This window comes from Corella eumyota, chromosome 2 (genome assembly GCF_963082875.1).
Source record: "Corella eumyota chromosome 2, kaCorEumy4.1, whole genome shotgun sequence".
Lineage (NCBI taxonomy): Eukaryota > Metazoa > Chordata > Ascidiacea > Phlebobranchia > Corellidae > Corella > Corella eumyota.
Window position 1 is genome coordinate 12,515,540 of NC_137491.1, and position 25,391 is coordinate 12,540,930.

The 25,391-nt window shown below is 28.2% G+C and overlaps 3 protein-coding genes across 3 annotated transcripts; all 3 read left to right on the plus strand.

Annotated features, from left to right (window-relative positions):
* Nucleotides 1-121: 121 nt before the first annotated feature.
* On the plus strand, nt 122-9,681 carry LOC145743710 (cullin-1-like). Its single transcript, XM_082561742.1, has 19 exons — nt 122-289; nt 896-995; nt 1,618-1,667; nt 2,044-2,239; nt 2,450-2,617; nt 2,932-3,073; nt 3,933-4,099; nt 5,155-5,317; nt 5,746-5,876; nt 5,992-6,179; nt 6,291-6,363; nt 6,701-6,832; nt 7,363-7,480; nt 7,776-7,852; nt 7,947-8,078; nt 8,208-8,315; nt 8,428-8,534; nt 8,753-8,858; nt 9,038-9,681. Exons 1-19 carry the CDS (start codon nt 282-284, stop codon nt 9,230-9,232), a joined length of 2,361 nt encoding a protein of 786 aa, XP_082417868.1. The 5' UTR covers nt 122-281; the 3' UTR covers nt 9,233-9,681.
* Nucleotides 9,682-10,573: 892 nt separating this feature from the next.
* Nucleotides 10,574-14,472, plus strand: LOC145742829 (translocation protein SEC62-like). Its single transcript, XM_082560651.1, has 9 exons — nt 10,574-10,693; nt 11,650-11,758; nt 12,129-12,234; nt 12,343-12,409; nt 12,669-12,773; nt 12,947-13,121; nt 13,262-13,393; nt 13,487-13,633; nt 13,791-14,472. Exons 1-9 carry the CDS (start codon nt 10,661-10,663, stop codon nt 14,033-14,035), a joined length of 1,119 nt encoding a protein of 372 aa, XP_082416777.1. The 5' UTR covers nt 10,574-10,660; the 3' UTR covers nt 14,036-14,472.
* An 8,779-nt stretch (nt 14,473-23,251) lies between these two features.
* Nucleotides 23,252-24,345, plus strand: LOC145743416 (uncharacterized). Its single transcript, XM_082561371.1, has 2 exons — nt 23,252-23,309; nt 23,429-24,345. The coding sequence occupies exon 2, from the start codon at nt 23,459-23,461 to the stop codon at nt 23,933-23,935; it is 477 nt and encodes a 158-aa protein (XP_082417497.1). The 5' UTR covers nt 23,252-23,309; nt 23,429-23,458; the 3' UTR covers nt 23,936-24,345.
* The last annotated feature ends 1,046 nt before the right edge of the window (nt 24,346-25,391 follow it).

Sequence of the window (25,391 nt, forward strand, 5' to 3'; positions counted from 1 at the left end):
AAATATATTTGTAGCTAAAGGCTGTTTCATTTGTTCATTTTTTTAACAATTTAGGCCTTCAAAAATTATCAGAAAAAATGTTATAAAATTTGAAATTAATTTAAAATTTTTAATGATTAAATTTTAAATCAATCAGCAAAATTGCCAAGCGAAGGAAGAAAAGTGAATCCTCAACGTCGGCCATCAAACTGACAAATTGTAACGGAAACACTTCGTCTCGGAGCCAGACTGATCTTAAAGCTCAAACTAGTGTCAGTGAATCCGACACCAGATCTTCAAAGATGTCAAGGTATTTAAACTTGTATTAAAATATTATATATATATATATATTTTTTTAAATATTTTGATCATGTGACTTAATGGTCCGGACACATGGTCTAAAATTTTATAAAGTTTGGATTTTTAAGGGCTTCACCATATAATTAATATCAATTTTTGTTCAACTCTTTATTTAAAACTTAAATATAAATAATAGGCTACTGCAAATGATTTTATTAATGGCTTTTTATTTACTGCACTAAGCCTTTGGTTCTTATGTTTCTGTTCTACCCATATAGTTGTTTGAAGTGTAGCTAAATAGTGTTTTTCTTTAAGTGACAGTTAATAATTTGTATATGTATACATAAAAAAAATTTATAGATGATTTTTTGTTTATTTTTAGTGAATGAAATATTTTTATTAAATAGACTTTTTTAAATACAATTAACTTATTAAAAAAAATTGTAGCAATTATATATACTAATATGGTAATATAAAAAAGTGAACACAAGAAAGTTTAATAAATTTTTAATGTTAATATTTAAGTATGCTATTGTTTGTGAAATATATAGCTTACTAAATCTAAATGTATATATAAACTGTTTATTTAAATATTTTATATTTTTTGCTGTTGTAGAAGATCATCAAATCAATATAATGGTGGAGCAAATCCACATGGTTTAAAATATATTGGCCTTGATCAAATATGGGAAGACCTACAACAAGGAATATCACAAGTGGGTTGTTTGCTTTACTAGTTTAATAATATATTTCCAAATCAAATTCTTTTTAAAATAAATAATTTAAAAAAAAATTATATTTACTTTATAAACTATTTTACTGAATCTTTATAGATAGTTTAAGATAAATGTTTTATTATTTCTTATTATTTTTTAAAAGTAAAACCTCTTTTTTCTAAAATTTCTTTGTAAAAATTAATTTGGGTTTATTAAGCAATAACAGGAAATGTAAATTAATTATTATGCTGGGTATTTGGCAGATAATATCATATTACGAAAAAAGTAATTTAAAGTCAAGTTTAAATTTAATGTATATAATTATAATTTTTTATATATTTTATAATTTTTATATTTTTGTAATATTGTTTGTTTAAATAATTAATCCTCAACACAATGTTTTTTATTAAATGACCAGCATCAAGGGTTTAAGTATATAGGCCTATACTATTAAAAACTTTAGGTTTGTTATTTTTATTTATTCTATTTTGAAATATTTTTTATTTTGTTAATTAGCAGACTATTTAGTTATTAAAGTAAAATATTATAAGGGTAATCTTAAGGTGCTGCTGTTTTCTTGTAATCTTATTCTAATAGCTTTTTTTTTTGATCATTACCACAGGTTTATACAAGACAAAGTATGGAGAAAAGCAGATACATGGAATTATACACGTATCCTTTTATAGGCCTTTACATATTGTGTGGAATTTTTATGTTTTTGCAGACCACAGCGAGATTGAAGTTTAACAGTGTTACTCTAGTTTACTTTTTACACATTAAAACCAAAATAATATATCCCTTATGTATATGATTTATTCCTAAAAATTATAAATACAGTGTTTTATAGTGTAAAATGTGTGGCAGATATTATTAAATGTTATGGCTTTATTGGTTTGAAGTTTTTAGCAATTTTTAATTTAAACAGTGTTGCGTATAAAGTTTGTTTTAATGTATTTTGTGCCATACACAATAATTATAGGATATATATAAATTTAATATCTTGTTTATTTTTATGTTGTTGTTTTTTCTTAACCAAAAAATTATCTAGTCATGTCTACAATTACTGCACATCAGTTCACCAGAGTGGAAGTTCACGCTCTGGTCCCGCCACGACCTCGAATTCCCCGGCACGAGCTGCAGCCACTAAAAAAGGACAGGGCATGACTGGGGCACAATTTGTCGGGTTGGAACTTTATAAAAAGTTAAAACAATATTTGCAAGATTACCTGACTAATATATTAGAAGTAAGATACTACATTTTTGTGTGTTTTGAAATAAATTTCATTAAGCTTGGGATAAGTTTGACCAAATTTTCATTTACTAATTGGGAATCTTATTGTTTATTATTTTTATTACTTTATTTAGTATTCACAGAACTTAGGGGTAAGTTTAAGCCTTTATGTATTAGTTTTTTAATATTTTAACTCAAATTTCCTTTTTATTTTTACCTTTAGAGTGGAAGTGATTTGTTAGATGAAGACGTGTTGTTGTTTTATACTCGCCAGTGGAAAGATTATCAATTTAGTTCCAGAGTCCTAAATGGGGTTTGTTCTTACCTCAACAGACATTGGGTGAGGAGGGAATGTGACGAGGGTAGAAAGGGAATTTACGAGGTGTACTCGGTAAGATTTTTTTTAAGCTATGTTTAAAAAATAGCTCTTTCTAGTATATATGTTTTTAGCACACTTAGTATTTTATTAAATATATTTTCTAGTGAAAAGGAAAACAGCTTTTTTATTTTCAAGTAATGACTGTTTAAATGTAGTTACATTTTACTTATTACTGATTCTTTGAAATTGTAATTTGCATGTTTTAAATTACTATCATCGTGTGCTTTTAAGTTTTTTTAACAACATTTAAGTGTAATATGATGTTTTACTTAATATTTTATTTACTCTAGTAATGGAGGTTGTGTGTTGTGTTTTTTTATCTTTAGCTTGCATTGGTGATTTGGCGGGACAGTTTGTTCCGTCCCTTACACAAGCAAGTAACCACTGCAGTATTAAACCTTATTGAAAAGGAACGAAATGGGGAAACCATCAACACTTCACTTATAAGTGGCGTTCTAAGATCTTATGGTGGGTTTGCTTATAAAAATTAAATTAACTATAATAAAATGGTATACTATAAAGATATATGTAAAAGCCAATCTAGTTTTAAGGTTATTTAAAATTATGTTTTTCGGGGAATAAATTTAATAATAGGTGTAATAAGACAAAACAATTTTTTCTTTAGTTCAGTTTAAAAAATATGATTCTAAGTACAAAAGTAATGTTACAAAGTGAGCATAATATTAGCAATAAAAGGCAACTAAAAAAAAAGTTTTCATTTTAAGTAGTTTAATTTTTTTTGGGTTAAGATTTAGAATTAGTTTTTGTGCAGTTATGCTTGGAATAGAAGAGTACTGTGAGGTCAGAAAGTCAAGGTCAAATTTTAGTGCGTCATCTCGTACCGATTTGACCTTACCTCCGACTTCAGAACTTGAGGAAGAGAACAGGTCATTGTCACGGCAACAGCTAGGTAAAATTTTAAGTTCAATTAAAGGTTACATCAATTTAGCAAAATAACTAATCACAGGTAGGTAGTAAGGTGTATTTGTTTTTAAATGTTGGAGGTTTAAAGATTTAAATAATTTTGAATTTGTTGTGACCATTTATTTTGTTGTAGCACATTGTACCTAAGATTTTAATACCTATTTAATATTAAAAGTCATATTCAGTAAGCTAGTAAAAAAACACTTTTATTTAAATAAATATTTTTTTTAATATAGAAACTATTAAATATTAACGCCCATTAATTCATAAATGCACTTTACTGTTTAAAAGGTAAATTAAAAAAGTTAAAGTTTTACTAAATTATAAGATTTCTATTTTTTATAAAATCTATTTTAACTATTTTTTGTTTTATAAATAATATTATCACATTCTTGAATTAAAGTTGAGCTTGGATTGAATGAAAATGATTCACCGAGCAACAGACAGCAATCATTATCAGTTTATAAGGAGGCTTTTGAGGTCACGTTTCTGGAGGATACAGAGCGTTATTACACCACTGAGAGTCAAGAATTTCTTGCTCAAAATCCTGTTACAGAGTATATGAAAAAGGTAACAACAATCTGCTTTTATACAGACTAGTTGATAGCCTGCCCTACTTGGTGTAAAACCCTCAACTAAAATATGCCAAATAATTTACCCGCGCACCACAAACAGCAGTTTTTTTTATTTTGTAAGGCTTTAAATTGGAAAAACATATATTTAAATAAACACGAAAAATGAATCAAAATCCATATACATTGGATTGGAGTTTGGTAGACAACACATATATATATATATTGTCTACCAAACTTCAATATATAAAAATTTTGGTCCATTTTTTCTGTTTTTAATGCATGAATTAGATTTATTAAAAAGTTGTTAAAAATATTAACATTTCCACGATCTTTTTCATTGTGCTTATTTTAAAATATTGTCTTTAAAATATTAAATTGAATATAATCTTTGTATTAATACATTTTTATCATAATTTTTGACAAACTTTTACACATGAATACACTACGCTCTTTTACTAAAGCACAGAATATACAAGTACAATTTAAATTAAGATGATCCCCTATTAATTACAAACACTTAATAATTAAATCCTAAAATGAAATTGGTAACTATTTAAAAAGTATAGAAAAGTTAACGTGTGTAATGTACTCATTGAATTAAAAGCATACTCGCTTGTAAGCAGACTTAATTTGACCAAACTAATGGGTTTAACTTGACCATAGTTTTTTTTGATGGAGAAAAAAAAACAATTCTTGTGCAGTCTACAAAATCATGCAGGAATTGATCTGTCTTCTCTCTTCGGTTTCTTCTTTCTTGTAAAAATAAAAAATCCTTTTTTCAATGGTTTTTATGTCATGAGGTTCATTGATGCAGCTTTGGTTTTCAATAGTATTTGGATTTTTCAACACCAGCCTTGCTTTTCCATGCAGTTAAGAAGTGAAACAACAAAGGATTCATATTTGCATAATGCTTCTAAATACCCTTTCTTAACTTTATAGATGTTTCCTTGCACTTAATGGTAGATGTTTCCTTGCACTCTACTTAATGGTAGATGATTAAGTTGACACATGTAATAAACTTCATTTCATTTTTATTTTTTTTTTATTCAGGCTGAGTCTCGCTTAATTGAGGAGGAAAGGAGAGTTCAGTTGTACTTACATGAGTCAACTCATGAGCAACTTGGAAGAAAATGTGAGCAAGTTTTGATCGAACGTCACCTCGAGCAATTTCACTCAGAATTTCAGAGTTTATTAAACGATGACAAAAATGAAGGTACCAGAAAATTTAAAATTAGCAGTTTTTGTAACTTTTTTTTATTTAAATTTCTTAAAAATATTTTTTACATATATGTAACATTTTTTTATGTTATATAACTGTAACAGTAATTTAATTTTAAAAGCAATAACACATTTTAAAAAAATTGCATTGAAATGTTCACTTGGTTTTAAAACTTAATCTCTTTTTTGTAATAATTAAGACTTTATAAATTTTTACAAATTTTGTAATTAAGTGTTAGTTAACGCTTTTGCATCATGACCAATTATGCCTTGCATCAAATTGGCTGTATTTAATTTGCTAAAATTTAGCATATAAAAATTCACAAATTTGTTGCTGTTTTATTAACTTGTCATGCCTTAAAATTAATTTAAATATTGAAATAAAACAATTAAAAACTAGGTTTAAAATTTTTTTATATTCAGATCTGGGTAGAATGTTTAAACTTGTGTCCAAGATACAAAATGGTCTTGGTGAGCTGAAAAGTCTTCTCGAAAAACATATTCATTCACAAGGTGATGCTGCCATCAAACAATCAGCTGAGGCTTCTTTAAATGTAAGTTTATTATCCTTTTCGGTAAACTTTTGATATTTAAATCATTTTTTTATCTTTTGCAATGTAAGTGGTGTTTGCCTTTGATATATAAACATAAATTTTTCTTTGTAATTAGGATCCAAAATTGTATGTACAAACTATACTTGAGGTGCACCAAAAATATCATGCTTTGGTTGAAAGTTCATTTAATAACGACACAGGCTTTGTGACGTCTCTGGACAAGGCTTGTGGCAAGTTTATTAACAAAAACGCAGTCACCATCGCTGCGAAATCATCTTCAAAGTCACCCGAACTATTAGCAAGGTAAACTGTTTAAAAATTACTTTGACATATTTTGTTATTAAGTGGTACTTTGGTGCTCTATGTTGGTATTGGATTAAAGAAAATAGTTATTCTATTTTATGTTGTCATTAGATACTGTGATACTTTGTTAAAAAATGCTAAAGTTTCCGAAGATGCTGAGTTGGAAGCTACCCTTAAGGAAGTGGTAAGTGTAATTTATTCTTCAATAATAATAATTTTTTTAAGTAACATATATTTTATTAGATAATAATTTTCCGGTAAATAAATAAACTAAATTAACTTTTACATGTTATTTCATTTTTGGTATTTATAAATACTAGTTAATGGCTTGCCCTATGATCGGCAGTTTAATTGTTGTAATATGGTCACAACTCTCAACTTATATTTGCCACTGATAATTTACCATGCACAACAAATGGCAGTTTTACTTATTTTGTGGGCCTACAAATTGGACATACATATATATATATTGTCCACTAAACTTAGTTAGATGTAGATTAAACATCACTATTGACATTTAGTTGACTGTTTTTCGTTACATCGAGGACAAAGATGTTTTTCAGACATTTTATTCGAAGATGTTGGCACGAAGACTCGTACAACATACCTCAGCCAGTGATGATGCTGAAGCTCAAATGATATCAAGACTTAAAGTTTGTTTTTTATATTTTATTTGTGATTTAATAAACTGGTAAGCCTATAACATTAGCAAAAAACTACAATAGGCTATAACTACATAAATCATATCTTTAATTTGCATATAGAATTTTTTTTAAACTTATCATTTTCTGTAGTACATTTAATGTATTACAAATCTCTCAATAAATTTAAACACTAGTTTTAGATTTTTTTAATAGATTGATAAAAAAATTCTTTTCTTTAATTTTAACTGTTCATAAAAATATAGGTCACTGCTGATTTTTATAAAAATGCATTTTTCAGAAAAATAATCTGATTTAAATAAGGTATTTTATTTACCTTTTTTTATAACTTAAAGCCATTTTTCAGATAAGGATAGGGGATAATGGAATTTAAAAAAAAATTTGCTAATTTTTGAATAAAATAAGGTTTTCTGGCATAAGGTTTCAGGTCAAACGTCTATTTGGTAAAATGCTTTTCCATTATATGATAGCAATCTAAAGATATATGTTTAATATCACTAACTAAGCTTTTTAATTTTCAGCAAACTTGTGGATTTGAATACACCTCTAAGTTACAACGAATGTTCCAAGATATAGGAGTTAGTAAAGACTTAAACGAAAGATTTCGAAGCCACATTAACACCACATCTGCACTTGATCGTAAGTTTAAAGATAACTCTACATAGTTAAAAGTTTGTCTTTTTAAAATCAACCTTTGATGATGTATTGCAGAGTGAGTTTAAACAACGGGAGCTTTAATATATAATTTTTCAGTTTATTGAATTTTTTGACAAATATTTTTGATTTAATGATTTTGTTGGATATTTGTTTTTTTCTGTTAAATGTATTTTAGTAGTTCTTCAAATTACGAAGTTTTAAATGTATCTTATCTGTGTTATATCATTTAAATTAAATGTTAATTGATCATCTGAATTTTTTAATTTGTATTTTTCAGTTGACTTCAGCATCCAAGTACTTAGCTCAGGGTCGTGGCCCTTCCAACAATCTGTTTTATTTCAACTTCCAAGTGAGGTAAATAACAAAAATTTTTAATTTTTTGCTCCAAATAATGCTTAAATCAAATTATTGAACTATGTTTAAGTAATTGCTTTAATGTGGTTAACAGCTTGAACGTAGTCACCAGCGATTTACTGAATTTTATGCCCAACAACATACTGGTCGTAAACTCTCATGGTTGTATCAAATGTCAAAAGGAGAAATTGTGACCAATTGCTTCAAGAGCAAGTATACGTTTCAGGTAACTTTGAAAATAAGTATTAAACCTTTTTAGTTAATTGTCTTAATTGTTAAAAAAGAAATTTTATAATTTTTTTTTTTCATTTTTGTTTTAAAGAATTAAATTAAAATTCTAATCTCTTAATTACAGGCGTCCACCTTTCAAATGGCAATCTTACTGCAATATAACTCAGCAACATCATATACTGTTCAACAATTAGCAGACAGTACGAAACTTAGAATGGAAATTCTTCTGCAGGTAACTCTTACTTATAAAAATTAAAACAACTTTAATATTCAATATGATATATGATTCAAATATAATGTAGGGTCAGTTATGTATTAAATTTTCAACTATTTGTTTATTTTAGGTTTTACTTCATCTTTTAAGATGTAAAATTCTTCAATGCAAAGAAGAAACTGATATCAATAACTTAAAACCACATCATGAAATTGATTTGTTTCTAGCCTACAGAAGGTAAAACAACAGTTTTTTCAATTTTTTTTCGCGCTCCACAGGCTACACTTTTGTTATATTAGATTAACTTTGCTCCAAGTTTAAATATTGTTATATAAGATCATTTAAACTTGAGTAACGTTAATATTCTCGTGAAACATTACCTAATGTTCAGACTTAATGTATTTAAATTATGGTGAAAATTTTTATTTGATTTATTATAGCTTAATTTTTTTTAGTAAAAAGCTCCGCGTTAATATCAACAAACCAGTAAAAACTGAAGTAAAACAAGAACAAGAAATAACTCACAAACATATTGAAGATGATAGAAAGATGCTTATTCAGGTTTGATTACATAGTTTAAGATTAACCAAAATATACCAATGGACTTTTGTAATTTTTATCATTAATTCAAAGGCCATTCACAGTTAAAAAAATTATACACAAACATATTTTTATACAAAAACACTGACTAAAATAATACACTAAAATATTAGATATAATTAATTTTTTTTTAATTTTAGGCTGCTATTGTTCGTATAATGAAGATGCGAAAACAACTAAAACACCAGCAACTACTAAGCGAGGTTTTGTCTCAACTTTCAACCCGGTTTAAGCCAAGAGTTCCTGTTATTAAAAAGTGCATCGATATCTTAATTGAAAAAGAGTATCTAGAGAGAGTAGAAGGAGAAAAGGACACATATCAGTATCTTGCCTAGTAGCTTAGGTTCTGTGTGTAATACTGTGTACTGCTCAATTAATTAAAAATAGTTTTCTAAAAGAGGAAATTTTAGGTTAAATTTGCTCAACAAGCCCTAACAGTATTTTAAATATAGATAATATAACTACTAAAAATATCAAATTAAACAGAATGCTTAAATTATTTGTTACACAAAGATTTAGTTGTCTAAAAAAAATTAATGAAGTATCTTGGAAATAGTTTTGATTTCATATCATATGACATGTAGTAATTATTCCATATTTTTACTTTTAGTTTCTGTTATGTTTTTATTTAACTTGAAAAAGTTCATTTAAAGAAATTACTTCAGTAACTTTTAGAATAAATTTATGAAAAAATTAGCCTTCGTTAGCTAAATTATTAATTACCTATTATAACATAACGACTTTGTGGTAATTAAAAAAATAATACAATCCATGTATTTTCGTTTTTTGTGGTATAAGTTGGCCTGTCTTTTTAATTTTCTTTTGCTTATTACATTTTTGTTGGTATAAAAAATTGTGTTTTATTTAGAGAAAGGTTAAGTTAAGTTTTTAATACATAAGTATTAAATTTTCAACAAAAACCTGGCTTTAATAAGAAAAGGGAAATTACAAATTTAACACCAATTATTGTGGTGTTATTAAAATATCATATTTTAAAACTTCTACAGATTTATAGTAAATTTAATTTTCTTTTAACATTGACAGAGAAAGCCTTATGCAAACAACAGTATCAAAATTAATTTTGGATTATTGGGGACAAATAAAGTTAAAAAATTTATTCATTGAAGCAAGTCATAATAACATTACATTACTTTAATTCACACGTCACGGTACACGTTTATCATACATTTCTAATGTGTCGCTTTTTATTAATTTAGATAAAAATATTTGTTTAATGTATAAGATTGTTCGTATGTTTACTTCAGGTTAAACACGGTTTATTTTTACAAAAATACCACATTACAAATAGAAGTATTATCAACATTCAAACTGAACTGCCAAATCAAAATAGTAAAGGTCTAACTAAGATCAGAGACTGTCAGACTGTAAGAGCCTAAGTGCTAATAGGCATGCACAAATAATAAATGTACCCCATACTGCCTGTGCGTCATGATGCTAAAAATTCCCAATCGCAATTAATAATAAATTGACAACGTTAGGTAAAACGTTTTTCTAAATTAAAATTCATTGTAGGTAATGCTTAAACAGTTAAAAAAACATTATAATTAAATAATGGAATTGATTACAATACATGAATACAACTGTAGTTGTTTTAAACCCAAATAAACTAAGCTGTATAAAAATAGTATCTGTTTGACAATTCACTAATTTCTTGTAGTTTTTAGTGTTTGGGGTTTTTGTTTTAAATCTATTGTAATTACATGACATATTTGCTGTGAAACTTACAACTCTTATTAAAAGAAATGTCTGATAGAAGAAGAAGAAAAAAACATGAGGTAAACATTTTTTACCTGAATCTATAAAAGCTAAACTAAAATAAATTTTTATCAATTTTTTTTTCAATTTTTTTAAAGCTTTTTTTATTGTAGATGATTTTGTAATACTTTATTTAAAAAAAGTAAAGTTAGTATCTGTACTTGCATAGAGACTTAGAATGTTAAAATTTGGAAAGGTTTTAAATTTATAAATTTTCCATCAATATTTCCTTCCTGTAATATCATATGCGCATTTCTGGTAATTTGGAAGCAGTATAATATAATGTTGATCTAGTGAGCTTATATTTATTTTTTAAACAATATTTAAACAGTTTTAATTGTTTGTTTTACATTCTAAAATCTAAATGTAAAATCTAAATGTAAAATATTTGTTTAATTTTTTTATAATCATAGACTACAATATAATCTATTAAAAGAAGGATAAGGGAATAGTAATATCAGTTTAATTACATTGTGGTAATACTAACTTTAACAAGGTTGAGGCTTTGTTTTTTGTGCAACATAAAGTTTAAGTAAAAGTAAAATGGCTGCACTATTGCCAATCATAAATTATAACAAACCTTTGTTGCCATGTGGACCTGTTGGTTTGGATATTAACGATGATGAAAGTGAATTTGAGGAAAAGGTGTAATTATTTAACTGTATTAAAATTGGGTTGTTGGTTCTCTTGTATGGGAAATAATTCAAATTCATAACTTTTTAATGAAAAAGTTGGTTGATATATATGGTTTACTGTAAAAAAAATACTGATTAATATAGTTGGTGTAAAAACTAGTTGATATAGATTAGTTTAAAAAAACGGGTTGAATTGTTTTGATGTAGAAACCCTGGCGAATATAATTTTTTTTTTTTTTTTTTCGTTACGTGTTTTTATTATATTTTTTTTATTTATGAAAAGCTGTTATTATGCCACAAGAATACACCATAATAAATAAAAATAATAAAACTTTTTACAGGCTGCAACAGAACCAAGCAAGGATGAACTAAAACTAGCAAAGCATGTTCGATTCAAGACACCTAAAAAAGCTACTGTCATGCAAAAAGAAAGCGTAGAATATTTTGTAGGTTGGTGTTTTTGGTTTAGTTAACATGACTTGTAAACATTGATTTTACATTTGAGTAAATAGTTAATAGCTTGCCATACAGCCGGACCATTTTAATTGTCGTAAAATGGTCAACAGTCTTAACCAATATTTTTAAAAATTTGCCTGATCACCACCAACAGTGATTTAATTTATTTTGTAGACCTATAAAGTGGACATATATATTTGAATAAACCACTAAGCTCTATTTTATATATAATATATAGTTTTAATTTATTTTATCTTTAAATACCAGTTAATAACATCATGGTTAAATAATGTTGCTGTTACAGATGATAGCTTTGTATTTAACTTTGAGTTGTTGGTATTTATTACTGTAATAACTTATGTAGGGTCGAAGGCAGTAGACACGATTATGAATTCAAAATGGTCAAAACCAACTAAAAAGGGAGACCCTCTAATAGGAAATAGAGATGATGCAATTGCATTTATGGAAAGGTAGCTAATATTTTTTTTAGGAAAAAGCAGTTAAAATGTAATTATTAAATCTATATAACAATAACAACCTAATAAACTTCCAACAAAGATATATATTATTTTTTACAGATTATTAAAAAGCAGATACTTTTATCGTGCTAAAAAAGTTTTAAAAGAACCAAAAGTTGACAAAACGGTAAGATTTTGTGTTCTTTAATTTAAGCAAAATTATTTTGAAAAACTGTAACAAACATTATTTGATTTGTTTTTAATTAATCTAATCATTGCAAATATGTGGACAGTAATATTACTGCTAAAATTGGGATATAAATAAATAGTACTGCTAAATTAATCATTTTAGTAGGTCCACTGTATTATAAAAAAAAGTTTAGGTTAGAGATTGTAGTCCTTAAAATTGTTTTACCAAAACTTAAACACAATGTTGCCATTTCCAGAAAAAAACAAAACTTAAAACTGAAGATGTCAAGGGGTCGCCGAAAGTTCGTCGAAGAAAGGAAGAGAGTGAGGAGAAGAAAGATAAATCAAAGAAATTGGAAAAGGTGAAAATATAAAAAAAACTTTTATCAAAAGTTTTAAAACAGTGTGCTAAATCAGTATGTGCATTTGTACAAAAATTCACAAAAATTATCAACATTTGTATATTTGGAAGCTGGAATCTTGAAGGTAGCCTTTAACCATTAAATAGAATATTAATTAACTATTTCACTTGAAGGATGAAAAATCTGAAAAGAGCGACAAAAATAATAAAAAAGATAAAAACGAAAAAAGTGAAGAGAAAAAGAAGAAAAGATATAAGTTGGAGGTTCATGATGAACAGGAATTTCTTGATTCAAATGATGTTTATATTTGGTTGTTTGATCCACTCCATCCCAAAACTTTATTATTGGGTAAGTTTTTATATAAAATCTAAGATTAATTTAAAACTTAATAATATTTTTACATTTGCAATAACAATAATTTAAATGCTGTTAAGGCCAATAAAATATTAAATTTTAAAAAAATCAGTTTTTAAATAACAACATTTTAGGTGGAGTAATCTTACTGGGTGTTATTGCGGCAACATTATTTCCCCTATGGCCCCCATTTGTAAGGGTCGGAGTTTATTATCTCTCTGTTGTTGGGGGGATTTTTGTGGGTGCCATACTTGGAACTGCTGTCTGTAAGTTTTAGTTTTAAAGTTATACTTGATAAGCTTTTTTTCTTTTTTTAATCTATTTTGTTGATTTTTTTAATTATTTGTTTATTGTTTTAGTGAGAACAGTTTTGTTTGGTGTTGTGTGGGTAGGAAGTATGGGAAAACATCATATTTGGATTTTACCAAATCTTCTTGCTGATGTCGGATTCTTCGATTCATTTAAACCATTTTATACACATGACATTAAAGAAAGTAAACAGAAAGGTGATTATTTGAGTATTATACTTTAGAAAAATTGTTATATTATTCTGGGTTTTGTTAGTTAATGTCTTTTTAAAATCAAATTGTAGTTTTTAAAGATTTTTTTCAAGGTGTTGAAAATCTTTTTGCTTATATTTAATTTTTTTTAATTTATCTTAAGATAAAGAAAGTGATAATGAAGAGGAAGATGACGAAGTGGAGGAACCGGAGGTTGAAGATGCCCAACCTCCGGAGGAAGAGCACAATGTTATCTCCGATCAATCAAACAATAAAAAGGATACTAATGATGTTATCGCAGAACCAATTGCTGATTCTGAAAAAGATAATTCTTCTGGAAGTGATTATGAGATAATAACGAAAGGGACAGCAGCAATGCAACAACAAAAAGATCAAACGAGCTGTTAGCTGTATTCTAATTGATAAAACAGTTTAAATATTGTTCTGTCTTTGCAGTAAAATAAACCAAACATATACTAACAAAGCAATTGTTATAGAAATAATAGAAAATTATCAATTTAATAAAAAAAAATTTTAAATTCATTTTGTTTTTGTTCAAGTTGACGTATTTAATACCTAATCGGTTGTATATAAAATTGTATTATTTGCATATTCAGATAAATTTTATTAAGGTATAACTTGCTCAAAATATGTTTTCAATTATATTTCAAATACCACATTTTAGTAAGTTGAATATTATGGTGCAATACTATATTGGTAGTTAACATTACATTTGGAAATTACGTGGCAAAGTATTAAGATACAAAGTATCAATGTTTTGTAAATAGTTGGTATACTAGAATGTTTGTCGTTTTTTTCGTAAAATAAATTGTTTCAAAATCTAAGTGCTGTTTATGAATGTGCTGGTTTAATTTTTAAAAAAATATTCTTCAAAAAACAATTGAAACAACGTTTGTATAAAAATAGTAGTGCATTACGCTAGAACATAATGAAGAGTGAATCAAATAAGTTTTGAAAAGTTAACAAAAAAGGGTTTATTGTTGTAAATATTAAATTATATCTGAGAACAAACTAAAAATAATTGCTGCTGTTCACGCTTCAATTACATCACGTGACACAACAAACATTAGGTTTACTGCAAAATGTATATACACCACCACCTTTCTGCCAGAGAGTAGCAGAAAATTTTGCTTGGGCGGATAATTATAAAAAATAGTGATTCCAAATATTTTATAATCGTACAATACAAAAAATAACGAGGTAAAATAGCCCCTTTAAAGGAGACAAATTAAAACCAAACCTAATATAGAATAAGTTGGCAAAGTTCTTAACAGTTTAAAATTAAAATAAAATTAAACAAAACATTAAAAAACTGTTAAAAACAGGAGTAAACTTTGGTACTGAACTGAAATACGTGTTATTACTAACGTCACAAATCGGGAGTTTTGACAACTTACCTATCATGTCGCTCCAATTTATTTTTGATATTTTGTGGAGGACAACGTACCCAACCACGACATATCTTCAAAAAAGTAAACAAAATATTAGAAAGTGGTCAAATGCAGGTGTAAACTTTGTATTTTCGTAATATACGCTATATAAGTGACGTCACAAATCGGGGGTTTTGACAACTTACCTATCATGTCGCTCCAATTTATTTTTGATATTTTGTAAAGAACAACGCACTTAATTACCACATATCTTCAAAAAAGTGAACAAAATATTAGAAAGTGGTTAAATACAAGTGTTAACTTTGTATTTTCGTAATATACGCTATATAAGTGACGTCACAAATCGGGGGTTTTGACAACTTACCTAGCATGTCGCTCCAATTTATTTTTGATATTTTGTAAAGAACAACGCACTTTATTACCACATATTTTCAAAAAAGTGAACAAAATATTAGAAAGTGGTCAAATGCAGGTGTAAACTTTGTATTTTCGTAATATACGCTATATAAGTGACGTCACAAATCAGGGGTTTTGACAACTTACCTATCATGTCGCTCCAATTTATTTTTGATATTTTGTAAGGAACAACGCACCCAACCACGACATACCTTCAAAAAAGTGAACAAAATATTAGAAAGTTGTCAAATACAGGTGTATACTTTGTATTTTCGTAATATACGCTATATAAGTGACGTCACAAATCGGGGGTTTTGACAACTTACCTAGCATGTCGCTTAAATTTATTTTTGATATTTTGTGAAAAACAACGTACCCAACAACGACATCGTTTCAAAAAAGTGAACGAAATATTAGAAAGTGGTCAAATGCAGGTGTAAACTTTGTATTTTCATAATATACGCTATATAAGTGACGTCACAAATCGGGGGTTTTGACAACTTACCTATCATGTCGCTTCAATTTATTTTTGATATTTTGTAAGGAACAACGCACCCAACCACGACATACCTTCAAAAAAGTGAACAAAATATTAGAAAGTGGTCAAATACAGGTGTATACTTTGTATTTTCGTAATATACGCTATATAAGTGACGTCACAAATCGGGGGTTTTGACAACTTACCTAGCATGTCGCTTCAATTTATTTTTGATATTTTGTGGAGGACAACGTACCCAACAACGACATATCTTCAAAAAAGTGAACAAAATATTAGAAAGTGGTCAAATGCAGGTGTAAACTTTGTATTTTCATAATATACGCTATATAAGTGACGTCACAAATCGGGGGTTTTGACAACTTACCTATCATGTCGCTTCAATTTATTTTTGATATTTTGTAAGGAACAACGCACCCAACCACGACATACCTTCAAAAAAGTGAACAAAATATTAGAAAGTGGTCAAATACAGGTGTATACTTTGTATTTTCGTAATATACGCTATATAAGTGACGTCACAAATCGGGGGTTTTGACAACTTACCTAGCATGTCGCTTCAATTTATTTTTGATATTTTGTGGAGGACAACGTACCCAACAACGACATATCTTCAAAAAAGTGAACAAAATATTAGAAAGTGGTCAAATGCAGGTGTAAACTTTGTATTTTCATAATATACGCTATATAAGTGACGTCACAAATCGGGGGTTTTGACAACTTACCTATCATGTCGCTTCAATTTATTTTTGATATTTTGTAAGGAACAACGCACCCAACCACGACATACCTTCAAAAAAGTGAACAAAATATTAGAAAGTGGTCAAATACAGGTGTATACTTTGTATTTTCGTAATATACGCTATATAAGTGACGTCACAAATCGGGGGTTTTGACAACTTACCTAGCATGTCGCTTCAATTTATTTTTGATATTTTGTGAAAAACAACGTACCCAACAACTACATATTTTCAAAAAATTGAACAAAATATTAGAAAGTGGTCAAATACAGGTGTTAACTTTGTATTTTCGTAATATACGCTATTTAAGTGACGTCACAAATCGCGGGTTTTGACAACTTACCTATCATGTCGCTTCAATTTATTTTTGATATTTTGTAAAGATCAACGCACTTAATTACGACATATTTTCAAAAAAGTGAACAAAATATTAGAAAGTGGTCAAATGCAGGTGTAAACTTTGTATTTTCGTAATATACGCTATATAAGTGACGTCACAAATCGGGGGTTTTGACAACTTACCTAGCATGTCGCTCCAATTTATTTTTGATATTTTGTAAGGAACAACGCACCCAACCACGACATATCTTCAAAAAAGTGAACAAAATATTAGAAAGTGGTCAAATGCAGGTGTACACTTTGTATTTTCATAATATACGCTATTAAGTGCCGTCACAAATCGGGGGTTTTGACAACTTACCTATCATGTCGCTTCAATTTATTTTTGATATTTTGTAAGGAACAACGCTCCCAACCTCGACATACCTTTAAAAAAGTGAACAAAATATTAGAAAGTGGTCAAAATCAGGTGTTAACTTTGTATTTTCGTAATATACGCTATATAAGTGACGTCACAAATCGGGGGTTTTCACAACTTACCTATCATGTCGCTTCAATTTATTTTTGATATTTTGTAAAGAACAACGCACTTAATTACCACATATCTTCAAAAAAGTGAACAAAATATTAGAAAGTAGTCAAATACAGGTGTTAACTTTGTATTCTCGTAATATACGCTATATAAGTGACGTCACAAATCGGGGGTTTCGGCAACTTACCTATCATGTCGCTTCAATTTATTTTTGATATTTTGTAAAGAACAACGCACTTAATTACGACATACCTTCAAAAAAGTGAACAAAATATTAGAAAGTGGTCAAATACAGGTGTAAACTTTGTATTTTCGTAATATACGCTATATAAGTGACGTCACAAATCGGGGGTTTTGACAACTTACCTAGCATGTCGCTCCAATTCTTTTTTTATAATTGGTGGAGGACAACCTACCCAACCACGACATATTTTTAAAAAAGTGAAAAAAATATTAGAAAGTGGTCAAATGCAGGTGTAAACTTTGTATTTTCATAATATACGCTATATAAGTGACGTCACAAATCGGGGGTTTTGACAACTTACCTAGCATGTCGCTCCAATTTATTTTTGATATTTTGTGGAGGACAACGTACCCAACAACGACATTTCTTTAAAAAAGTGAAAAAAATATTAGAAAGTGGTCAAATGCAAGTGTAAACTTTGTATTTTCGTAATATACGCTATATAAGTGACGTCACAAATCGGGGGTTTTGACAACTTACCTATCATGTCGCTTCAATTTATTTTTGATATTTTGTAAGGAAAAACGTACCCAACCACGGCATACCTTTAAAAAAGTGAACAAAATATTAGAAAGTGGTCAAATACAGGTGTAAACTTTGTGTTTTCGTAATATACGCTATATATGTGACGTCACAAATCGGGTGTTTTAACAACTTACCTATCATGTCGCTCCAATTTATTTTTTATATTTTTGAGGACAACGTACCCAACAACGACATTCCAAAATATATTAACATAAAATGTTCATTCCACAATTTTGGAAAAAATTTGCAATTTTGTAAAGTGTCATCCTAATTAAATATAATTTTTCCAAATTTTAAAGGGTGTTTTAATAATTTAATTCTATTTAAAATAGCTAAGTAAGAAAAATTATCCACATGCACTAAAGAAGTTAAATAGGCATCGACGACGTATTTTGAAAACCAACAGATGTTGTAATTAATGTAATATTGCATTATTTTATTATGCATATCATTGGAGTGATAATAAATTATTGTTGCCAAGTCAAGCCAATGTATATTTTGATTATCAACATTTTTAAAAGCGATATCACAAAAATTGGTAACTTTAAAAAATTATCGTATAGACCAATTAGATTCGTAATATTTTAAATGTCAGCATTTATCATCTCAATTGTTTTAATTTTTAATTGGTTTATGGAGTGATTTTGTAATAAATTTTGTTAATCTACCGATGGTAAAGGCCGTGAATTTGATGACGTATTTTCAAATTTTAGCCTTTTCGCTGATTCGTGTAAAATCCCTTGTTTCTGCGTTTTTGCTTTTTAAATGAAGAAACCACCAACAGCGTCATTTTAAATGGGGACTTCTTTTTTGCTTTAAAGGTTGTGTTTTTGCATATGTTTTATTTTCCTTAATAAGTTTCCTACCCATTTTTAAATTAATGAATTCGCTTGAAAACTGTTTTCGGTTTCAATAATTTCTTTATGATATTGCTTTACGAAATGGTCCAAACCAGAACTACGTTTACAATAAAGATTTGTTTATTTAAGTTCCTTAAAATCTTGTTCTATTAAACTTAGAGTAAGGTTGTTGGTTAAAACCGATTGTAAAGAACAGTCTAGCATACTTTTAACAAGTGTGATTATCAAAATTGGAGCGACATAATAGGTAAGTTGTCAAAACCCCCGATTTGTGACGTCACTTCTATAGCGTATATTACGAAAATACAAAGTTTACACCTGTATTTGACCACTTTCTAATATTTTGTTCCCTTTTTTGAAAATATGTCGTGGTTGGGTGCGTTGTTCCTTACAAAATATCAAAAATAAATTGGAGCGACATGATAGGTAAGTTGTCAAAACCCCCGATTTGTGACGTCACTTATATAGCGTATATTACGAAAATACAAAGTTAACACCTGTATTTGACCATTTTCTAATATTTTGTTCACTTTTTTAAAGATATGTGGTAATTAAGTGCGTTGTTCTTTACAAAATATCAAAAATAAATTGACGCGACATGATAGGTAAGTTGTCAAAACCCCCGATTTGTGACGTCACTTATATAGCGTATATTACGAAAATACAAAGTTTACACCTGCATTTGACCACTTTCTAATATTTTGTTCACTTTTTTAAAAATATGTCGTTGTTAGGTACGTTGTCCTCCACAAAATATCAAAAATAATTTGGAGCGACATGATAGGTAAGTTGTCAAAACCCCCGATTTGTGACGTCACTTATATAGTGTTACAAGATAAGTTTGATAGTCTCGTAATTTAGCCTAACGTTTAGGTGGCGATATAATAAAGGTCCTAATTGTATTAAACCCTCACCCTTAACTGTTTAGTAGGACGAGACGATCTCCCTAATTTAGTAAAGCCTAGGATACCCCGCTTTAACGGTCCACCGTAAAAACCAAGTTGGCTAACTCTGTTATTTATATTAACATGTACGGTAGGTGTGTAAACTTACTTTTAATATTCGATAAAAACTACTAAAACAATACTTGCAATAAAAACATAAGAGTAATAAAACAGTATAAAAACAACACAACTACACCTAACCGCACCCAAGTCAGCACTAACCTTTTGGTAGGCGCTACATACAACATTCGGCGCTACATTTCCGTTTAGGGCAAGAAATCCTGATAAGGTTAATTAATTAGATATACTAGGGCATATACAGACTATCAGGTGTCAGGAGCCACTGACGCATGACAAAACATATATGTTACAATAGCGTATATTACGAAAATACAAAGTTTACACCTGCATTTGACCACTTTTTGATATTTTTTTCAATTTTTTGAAAATATGTCGTTGTTGGGTGCGTTGTTCCTTACAAAATATCAAAAATAAATTGGAGCGACATGATAGGTAAGTTGTCGAAACCCCCGATTTGTGACGTCACTTATATAGCGTATATTACGAAAACACAAAGTTTACACTTGTATTTGACCACTTTCTAATATTTTGTTCACTTTTTTAAAAATATGTCGTGGTTGGGAGCGTTGTTCCTTACAAAATATCAAAAATAAATTGGAGCGACATGATAGGTAAGTTGTCAAAACCCCCGATTTGTGACGTCTCTTATATAGCGTATATTACGAAAATACAAAGTTAACACCTGTATTTGACCACTTTCTAATATTTTGTTCAATTTTTTGAAAATATGTCGTTGTTGGGTGCGTTGTTCCTTACAAAATATCAAAAATAAATTGGAGCGACATGATAGGTAAGTTGTCAAAACCCCCGATTTGTGACGTCACTTATATAGCGTATATTACGAAAACACAAAGTTTACACTTGTATTTGACCACTTTTTAATAGTTTGTTCACTTTTTTGAAGATATGTGGTAATTAAGTGCGTTGTTCTTTACAAAATATCAAAAATAAATTGACGCGACATGATAGGTAAGTTGTCACAACCCCCGATTTGTGACGTCACTTATATAGCGTAAATTACGAAAATACAAAGTTTACACCTGCATTTGACCACTTTCTAATATTTTGTTCACTTTTTTAAAAATATGTCGTTGTTGTGTACGTTGTCCTCCACAAAATATCAAACATAAATTGACGCGACATGATAGGTAAGTTGTCACAACCCCCGATTTGTGACGTCACTTATATAGCGTAAATTACGAAAATACAAAGTTTACACCTGCATTTGACCACTTTCTAATATTTTGTTCACTTTTTTAAAAATATGTCGTTGTTGTGTACGTTGTCCTTCACAAAATATCAAAAATAAATTGGAGCGACATGATAGGTAAGTTGTCAAAACCCCCGATTGGTGACGTCACTTATATAGCGTATATTACGAAAATACAAAGTTAACACCTGCATTTGACCACTTTCTAATATTTTGTTCACTTTTTTGAAGATATGTGGTAATAAAGTGCGTTGTTCTTTACAAAATATCAAAAATAAATTGAAGCGACATGCTAGGTAAGTTGTTAAAACTCCCGATTTGTGACGTCACTTATATAGCGTATATTACGAAAATACAAAGTTAACACCTGTATTTAACCACTTTCTAATATTTTGTTCACTTTTTTGAAGATATGTGGTAATTAAATGCGTTGTTCTTTACAAAATATCAAAAATAAATTGGAGCGACATGATAGGTAAGTTGTCAAAACCCTCGATTTGTGACGTCACTTATATAGCGTATATTACGAAAACACAAAGTTTACACCTGTATTTGACGACTTTCTAATATTTTGTTCACTTTTTTGAAGGTATGTCGTGGTTGGGTGCTTTGTTCCTTACAAAATATCAAAAATAAATTGAAGCGACATGCTAGGTAAGTTGTCAAAACCCCCGATTTGTGACGTCACTTATATAGCTTATATTACGAAAATACAAAGTTTACACCTGCATTTGACCACTTTCTAATATTTTGTTCACTTTTTTTAAAGATATATCGTGGTTGGGTACGTTGTCCTCCACAAAATATCAAAAATAAATTGGAGCGACATGATAGGTAAGTTGTCAAAACCCCCGATTTGTGACGTCACTTATATAGCGTATATTACGAAAACACAAAGTTTACACCTGTATTTGACGACTTTCTTATATTTTGTTCACTTTTTTGAAGGTATGTCGTTGTTGGGTACGTTGTCCTCCACCAAATATAAAAAAAGAATTGAAGCGACATGATAGGTAAGTTGTCAAAACCCCCGATTTGTGACGTCACTTATATAGCGTATATTACGAAAATACAAAGTTTACACCTGCATTTGACCACTTTCTAATATTTTGTTCACTTTTTTGAAGATATGTCGTTGTTGGGTACGTTGTCCTCCACAAAATATCAAAAATAAATTGAAGCGACATGATAGGTAAGTTGTCAAAACCCCCGATTTGTGACGTCACTTATATAGCGTATATTACGAAAATACAAAGTTTACACCTGTATTTGACCACTTTCTAATATTTTGTTCACTTTTTTAAAAATATGTCGTGGTTGGGTACGTTGTCCTCCACAAAATATCAAAAATAAATTGGAGCGACATGATAGGTAAGTTGTCAAAACTCCCGATTTGTGACGTCACTTATATAGCGTATATTACGAAAACACAAAGTTTACACCTGTATTTGACCACTTTCTAATATTTTGTTCACTTTTTTGAAGGTATGTCGTGGTTGGGTACGTTGTCCTCCACCAAATATAAAAAAAGAATTGAAGTGACATGATAGGTAAGTTGTCAAAACCCCCGATTTGTGACGTCAGTAATAACACGTATTTCAGTTCAGTACAAAAGTTTACCCCTGCTTTTAACAATTTTTTAATGTTTTGTTTAATTTTATTTTAATTTTAAAGTGTTAATAACCTTGCTAACTTGTTCTATATTAGGTTTGGTTTTAATTTTTTTCCTTTGAAGGGGCTATTTTATCCCGTTATTTTTTGTATTGTATGATTATAAAATATTTGGAATCACTGTTTTTTATAATTATCCGCCCAAGCAAAATTCTCTGCTACTCTCTGCCAGCTCTCTGGCAGAAAGGTGGTGGTGTATATACGTACACAAGCAGTTTAACACAGACCGAAAGTAAGTTTAGTTTTATAAATATTTTGGTTTATTGCTAGTTGGTCAAGTCAACGCATTTTTTTACTTTTTTTTAATTACTTTTGGTAACTTTTCATTAACTCAATAATTAATTTCTTTAGTCTATTGGTGTTGTTTGAGAAAAGGTACAAATGGATAATAGTTCTGCATTGAATTTGAAAGATGATGCAGGAAATTATTCAATTGATGTATTCCCAGTCACTGATGAGACTAACAGTTTACTTCAAAATTATTTAAAAGATTTCCGAACATCAAAAAAAAATCCAATTCAGTGCAAGTTCTGTAAAAAAACGTTTAAAAAAAGTCACACACTCAAACAACATGCTGAACTTCATTATAATGGTATCAAGCCATACAAATGTCAAATTTGTGGAAAAAGTTTTGCATATTCTGCAAACTTTTCGGCACATACTAAGGAACATGACAAACAATACAAGTGTGCAATTTGTAGTCAGGCATTCAATAGGCCAGCAAAACTTCGAATTCATTTAAGTACACACACAAATGAAAAACCTTATGAATGTTCAATTTGTAACAAGAAGTTTAATCGAGCTTTTAATTTAAAACGTCATTTGAAATTACACTCTTCTAAAACTGTTAATGACTGAAATGAAGAGTTAGAATTTAAATTTTTTTGCGAATACTTTACTATTTAAAAACATTTTTACCTAATTTATTAACAATTTTTTTTTGGATTTATTAAAGAACATAGTCCCGGTGATGATCAGTTAAACAAAATATTTTTTTGTTCTTTTGCAAAAGTACATTTTTGTTCTTTTGCAAAAGTGGTATGGTTGGTATGATTATGTATATACACACCACCTTTATACCAAATCATTAATTATTGTATATTTTGTTTAGATAATGATATTTATTTTTTTTATATTTAAAAAAGTTTATAGGATTATTTTACCAAAATTTTTTAACCATATATACAAAGTAATAAATAAAAAAGTTTTAACTTAAAAATAGGTGAAAATTAAATACAATTTGCAGCAGTTATTTATTTAAACTTAAAATTAAATTAATAAAAAATGAAGAAAAAAACATTTTACAAAAGTATAATAAATAAAGAAAGTAATTTGTAAAAAAGATTTTCATAGCACAATTATCCTAATTATTAGCATATATTATATAAATATTAAAGTTCAAAAAAATTTAAATTTAATACATCTATGACAAATTAACTAACATAAAATAAAATTTCAAAACAAATACCAGTTAAACATTTTACTGAAATACTTTATAAAACAAAAATTTACATATTATATCTCATATGGTGCTGTTACTTAACAATTATTTTGTAATAAATTTTTTTTTAAACAATAAAGAATTTTAAATCAAAAAATATTTGTTCTGTTAGAACTGCACAGGACCAATTAACATGTTTACGAAATATTTTTCGAAAATATTATTATTCATAAAAGTAAAGACACTTATATTAAAAATTGATGAAATCTCAAAACCTAAAATTTTATATTTTATTAGACGCGCATTGGCCAAACTAACATTCAAGATAAAACATTTCGCAAAAATTTTCAGTAAAACAAAAGATTTAGTTCATTTTTATTTTGGGTTTAATTAGGTCACGTGATATTTTTGGCCAATGATATTGCATATAAATTTTTTAAAAAATAAAAAATTTTAAATCAAAAAATAATTGTTCTGTTAAAACTGCAAAAGTCGTATTGACTTGTTTACAAAATATTTTTTTTAAATATTAATATTCATAAAAGTTATGACACTTTTATTAAAAATTGATGAAATATCATAACCTAAAATTTTATATTTTATTGGACGTGCATTGGCCTAACCAATATTCAAGATAAAACATTTCATGTAAATATAAAAAAAAAGAAAATTAAATCGAAAAATAATTTAAAAATAAGCAAATAATTTAAAAATAAGCAAAAAATTTACTGTTAATTATACTTTAATTCTCGTTTGATGACTAAAAAATTAAGATAGTTTTTTTGCTTTTAAATATAGTTTACTTTTATATTACAATAACAATAGATGTGTGTTCGTTTGTTAAAATTTGGTTTAATTATAAAAAAGTTCATA